This window comes from Saprolegnia parasitica (genome assembly GCF_000151545.1).
Source record: "Saprolegnia parasitica CBS 223.65 unplaced genomic scaffold supercont2.370, whole genome shotgun sequence".
In the NCBI taxonomy this organism is placed as follows: domain Eukaryota; phylum Oomycota; class Saprolegniomycetes; order Saprolegniales; family Saprolegniaceae; genus Saprolegnia; species Saprolegnia parasitica.
The window spans coordinates 1-5,402 of NW_012156764.1; the positions used below are offsets into that span (position 1 = coordinate 1).

The 5,402-nt window shown below is 58.3% G+C and overlaps 2 protein-coding genes across 2 annotated transcripts; both read left to right on the forward strand.

Annotated features, from left to right (window-relative positions):
- Window positions 1–475: 475 nt before the first annotated feature.
- SPRG_16398 (hypothetical protein) lies at window positions 476–2,220 on the forward strand (the record flags this gene model as incomplete). Its single annotated transcript, XM_012356077.1, has 1 exon — window positions 476–2,220. A coding segment is annotated over one exon (1,745 nt), but the record flags the coding sequence as incomplete, so codon positions are not given.
- Window positions 2,221–3,154: 934 nt separating this feature from the next.
- Window positions 3,155–4,416, forward strand: SPRG_21743 (hypothetical protein; the record flags this gene model as incomplete). Its single annotated transcript, XM_012356078.1, has 8 exons — window positions 3,155–3,253; window positions 3,304–3,402; window positions 3,457–3,567; window positions 3,608–3,703; window positions 3,752–3,832; window positions 3,879–4,127; window positions 4,190–4,279; window positions 4,327–4,416. The coding sequence occupies 8 exons, from the start codon at window positions 3,155–3,157 to the stop codon at window positions 4,414–4,416; spliced, it is 915 nt and encodes a 304-aa protein (XP_012211468.1).
- Window positions 4,417–5,402: the final 986 nt, after the last annotated feature.

Below are 5,402 nucleotides of genomic sequence, written 5' to 3' on the forward strand. Positions count from 1 at the left end.
TGTTCGCGTCGAAACACAGCGGGAAGCGCCACTTGCCAATTGACCAGGATGGCCTCACCCGTGCTCCAGTCGCCCGACCTCCTCGTGGCGATCGCATCGTATCAAGAAGGACTACCGGAAGACTTGGCCATCATCCAGCGCCTCGCCGACGCCGTCGACCTCACGCCGTGCTCGTCGTTTGCAAATTGTAACCAAACGGGGTACCTCGCCAACATCCCAGCCCGGTTCGCGTCGTTGCCGTACCTCCAGCGGTATCCACACCCATCGACCAAGCTTCCTCACCACGCGCTCTTCGTCTCACCGCGTGTTTACGACCGTGCTCTCGCGCTCCATCTCTCGATCGTCGAAGGCGACGTGGCGCTCGTCCATCGCTGGCTGCGATGGGATCCCTCGTTGTGCACGGCGGCGACGCTCGAGCTTGCTGCTGCTGCGTCCCAAGGTCCAATGTTGCGTCTTTTATTGGCGCAGTTTCCAGCGCTGGCCACTGCAAAGATGATGGACCTCGTCGCCATGTCGGGCGACCTCGAGCTTTTGATATGGCTTCACGAGGCAGGTGCTGCGTGCACGTCGGCGGCAATGGACGGTGCGGCTATGAATGGTCACGACGACGTTGTCATTTTCCTGCACTCGATGCGCACCGAGGGCTGCACGATTGTGGCGGCGACAGCGGCAGCGGTTCACGGTCATGCGTCGATCGTGCGATTTCTTCTCGAGCGGCGCACCGAAGGCATTCAGCCGTCGCTCCGATTCAAAGTGCCACACGGCGAGCACACGACGCTCAGCGTCTGTAGCTCGACCCATCTCGAGGCCGTCGACCTTGTTGCAGCCACCGTAGAGCTGACGGACGCAGCGTTCAAAACAATCGCGAAGACAGCGGGTCTAATGGCGCTGCAGCACGTCTACACATGTGGGTACCTAAAGAAGATGACCAAGCCGTTGCTCGAGCTCGCTGTCGCCACGCAAGACCACGCGATGCTGCGCTACGTCCTTGGCTGCATCGACCACGAGAACCCGCGAGCTCCCAGTGACGGCGAGTGGCTCCCACCGGACGCGCCAAGAGAGACCGTATCCATAGAGTCACTTCGCGATGGTGTCAGTCCATTCGATCGGTGGGAACACTGCAACGTGATGGAGCTCGCGGCGTTGAACGGTGACATGACGTCGCTGAAGCTTTTGCACGAAAGCCGCCTTCGCGTCGGATCGAGCCGAGCGATCGTTTACGCGGCCTACCGCGGTCACATGGACGTGCTCGAATGGCTGCACAAGCACCGGAGCGACGGCTGTGACGAAGACGCGATGGCACTCGCCGCCGCCCGCGGCCACTACGACGTCGTGCGCTGGCTCCACGAGGTATACGGGCTTTGGCGGACCCACGCCGCCTTGGCCACTGCGGCGTATACAGGCCACCTCGCGATGGTGATGTACCTCTTGGACGTACCGACGGGCGGCGTCGACACGTGGACTGACCCAGCCGACGAGAATAGTGGCCTTGGAGCGATTTTGCCGGCGCGAGATGGCTATCTTGGCGGCTCGTGGAGCGACTACGTCCGAGGGTCGGCGGTGTACTGGGCAGCGAGCCAAGGCCACCTCGAGATCCTTCAGCTGCTCGTCGCCCGCGGCCACGAGATGCCACCGACAGCAATGAATGAAGCCGTGGAGAACGGTCACTTGCACATCATGCGCCACCTTCATGAGAGTTTTGACCAGCGCTGCAACCGCCGATCGATCGTGGACGCTGTCTTGAAGCACCAAATTGACGTTGTCGCGTACGTACTCTCCCACCACTGCTGGCAACGCGGTTCACCCATGTTGGACGACGAAGAAAGCGACATCACCTTGCACATGCTGCTTGTGGCCACCGCACGCAGCGGTCGCCTCGACATCTTGGAGCTCGTTTGCGGTGCGTTTCCCATCCATTTACCAACGCAGCTGCCGCGTCGCGTCTCGGAGCGCATGATGATCCGCGCAGCGTCCTACGGCCATCTCGGCATGCTCCAGCATTTGCACAACGTCTGTGGCTTTAAATGGACGTCGGTGGTCCAAGAAGCAGCAATCCGTCGCGGCCGTAAGAAGGTATTGCGCTACTTGAGCACGCTCGGGCCCGCCGACACCTCCGTCTACGACGTCGACGATCGAGATTTGTGGCGAGAAATGAATGACTTTATCGTCTCGATGACGGTAGTCGACGGCCACTGGCGCGCGAGATCCATGTATAACTGAGCTTGCTACTGTAAGGAATCATTCAATTGAACAACATGTATGGCTGGACTTGTCAGTGTTACCCGAACACATCCGCGTCACCATGCCAATGTACAAGTTGTCACACTTTTGCATGTTCCGTTGCGGAAGCGCGCCGCCAGTTTGTACAATTACGTAGATGGTGCCAAGGACATTGTGGAGAGCTTGTGGCATATTATTATGGGGACTCAATGTTCAATAATCGGTCATCACCGGCGCCGGCCGGGAAAATCAATGCGATACTGTAGCTGGTGCGACTCGAGTCGCACCTTGCGATCGGACAATGAATTGTGCGTGAGGAAACCATCATTCATGCAATAACGTTACATGTACATGAAGGTCATCATTACACATGTACTCAGTACATGTGTACCTTCAAGCGCGCCATCATCGTGAGCTGCCATAAGGTCAAATCTCGTCTATTCCAGGGCTGTACCCACGACGCCGCCGTGGTGCTCAAAATACCTTTTTACCGGATTTAGACATGGTGAAGCGCGCGTCGCGATCAGCGCCATCGCCTTTTGCCCCGGCGGCATCAGCTTTTGCCCCCGCGCCGCCGCCTTTTGCCCCCGCGCCAACGGTACATATCAATCTCGTCTTCATCGCATCCAACCGACTCTGTAGAGCCCGTACCAGGTACTGCTCGAGGGATTCCGCAACGGCACAATCCCTCAGGACCTTGACGTTGACGCGAAGCTCGACGACGTATGTATCTCATTTCTTGGCAGAGAGCTCATTTCGACGTTGTTGCCATCTAGCTTGGCGGCACCCCTCTGCATGTGGCCGCTATGGCCGGCAACGTGACGGTCCTCGACGAGATCGCATCGCGCGCACTCGACATCAACGTTCGCGATCGGGTACTGTTCCAAGACGTCCAAGACGGTTCTCACCTCGCTTGCGTCGGCTTGCCATGTAGATGGGTCGCACGGCACTGGCGATCGCGGTGGCCTACGATGATCGCGCCCGTGTCGACTGCCTCGTCAAGCACGGCGCACTCGTCAACACACGCGACCAGGTACGAAGCAAAGAATGCGAGTGTACTGCGAGCAACACATCGGGGTGTAGAATGGGTCGAGTCCGCTCCACGACGCCATTTGCTATCGCAGAATTGACATGGCACGACAGCTCATTGCGGCCGGCGCTGACGTCAACGAAGTTTTCAGGGTATGACACTCAACTCCATGCAGTAAATGTACAGCCCCTATTCATCCGGTGCAGGACAACCGTACGCCACTCTACGCTGTAAGCAAGAGCGATTCGGACGATTTTGCGAACGCGCTCATCCCCGCTCTCATCGCCGCGGGGGCCAACGTCCAAGATGCCATGACGGTATTGCCTTGACCGCAGTTCTGGTTCTCATCATACGAAGTCTGGGTTTTGCCAAGTCGGCTGGTCCGACATCAAGGTGGACCGCGTGCGGCTCTTCTTAGCCCATGGCGCGCGCTTCGCCGACATGCCTCCGATTGTACGTCGTATCTCTCTGTCTGGCTGACGTGGGACTTTGTGATTACAGCACAACGACTCGATGGTTGTCCAAATTCCGTACTTGCAGCTGTACCTTGAACAAGGCGGCAATCCCAACAAGCAAGACGAGGTACAGAATGCATATCCCATCAAGTGACGTACTGGACACGGCGTAGACGAGCATTATGCCGCTTCTGTACTATGCTCTCGCAAAGCGATCGTGGAAGGCCGTCGAGCTTCTAGCACCAGTGGCCGACATCAACTTTATCGACTACGCGACTCCGATTCCCCACTGGCGCGCGTCATTGAAGTATTCGACCAAGGCGTGCGTCGATATGGCGCCGCTAAGCCAGGCCATCAACAACAACCTCGACACCGCACTGCTTGAGCAAATGCTGCACCACGCTAGCGTCCCGCCGCCAGAGGTGACTACAATCTGTGATTGCAGCTCCTTCGACCATTTTGGCTCATGCAACATCTCTGCTAGTACTATGTCAAGGCGTTCAAGATGGCACTTGAAGCCAAGAGCGCGTCCAACGTGGCGCTGCTCGCATCCAAGGTCGACCTCAAGTCCGAGGTATGGTCACCGTATAGTCACCGAGTGTGATCAAATTCGCCTGCTAGTGCTTTCTTCACTACGCGGTCCGCAACCCCGACTTTGTGGCGGTGTTGTTGGAACTGGGCGCAGATCCCAACCAGCGCGACCAGGTATGAACACAATGCTAGGACTACTGTGACATACCAAATGCTGGGCGTATTAGTACGGTCGTCCGCCACTGCTCGGTGCCTGCGAACTGCAAGAAGAGACCTCGGCACGCATCCTGCTGCCCCACACGACCAACTGTGACATTCCTGGCTACGTACGCCGCAATCTGCATTGAGACCACGGACTCACTCTGTCTGTAGTCTGCGCCACTCTTCGAGTATATCGCAAACTCCGGTCTTCGCGGCCTGGCCAGAGATATCGCGCGTACCGTCTTGGCAGCAGAATCGGCGCCACCGCTGCACAAAATCTTTTGGCAGCCATGTGTCGAGGATTCGATCCACTCACCACTTACATGCTCCATCTGGTGTTATGCACCGGATCGCGCGAGTGCCTATGCCAAGCTCGAGCTCGAGTACATGGCAGCTCTCTGCACGCTCCTCGACGAGCCGTTCTGGTGGAAGAAGGAGCCTCTGCCGACCCTCCCGCCTGGTGCCTTCATGGACGATACAGCCGTCATTCATGGCGAGCTCCAACTCATTCGCGACATGGCTGTGCGTCCCCTTGGCCTCGTGCCCAACACGACCCGCGGTGTGTACCATGCCGACGACGCGCTCTCGGTCGACTTGCTCTCGTCGCTCGGCCATCATCTGGCGCCGCTCGAAGCTGAAGCGTCCTGGGCTGACAACGTCTTGGAGGTCGTCGATCCAGCCATGTACGGCGCAGTGTATGGCCAATCTCGCTTCAGTCTCGACCCGCACAACATGCGTGTCGGAACCTCTCCAAGTGCCATCGTCCGACATGAGGTGCCTCCGTCAATGGAGCTCGCAGACGCCGTGTGCCCGCACCTGCAGATGCTGCCGACACCGGTGACGTGGGACCCCTCCTCGCGCCAAGTGACGTTGGAGAGCTACGTGAACAACATTCATCCGTCGCAGTCGGCGCTCTATACGGTGCTGGCCGAGACACTCTCGACGGTGCTACCCTTGCTGGATGC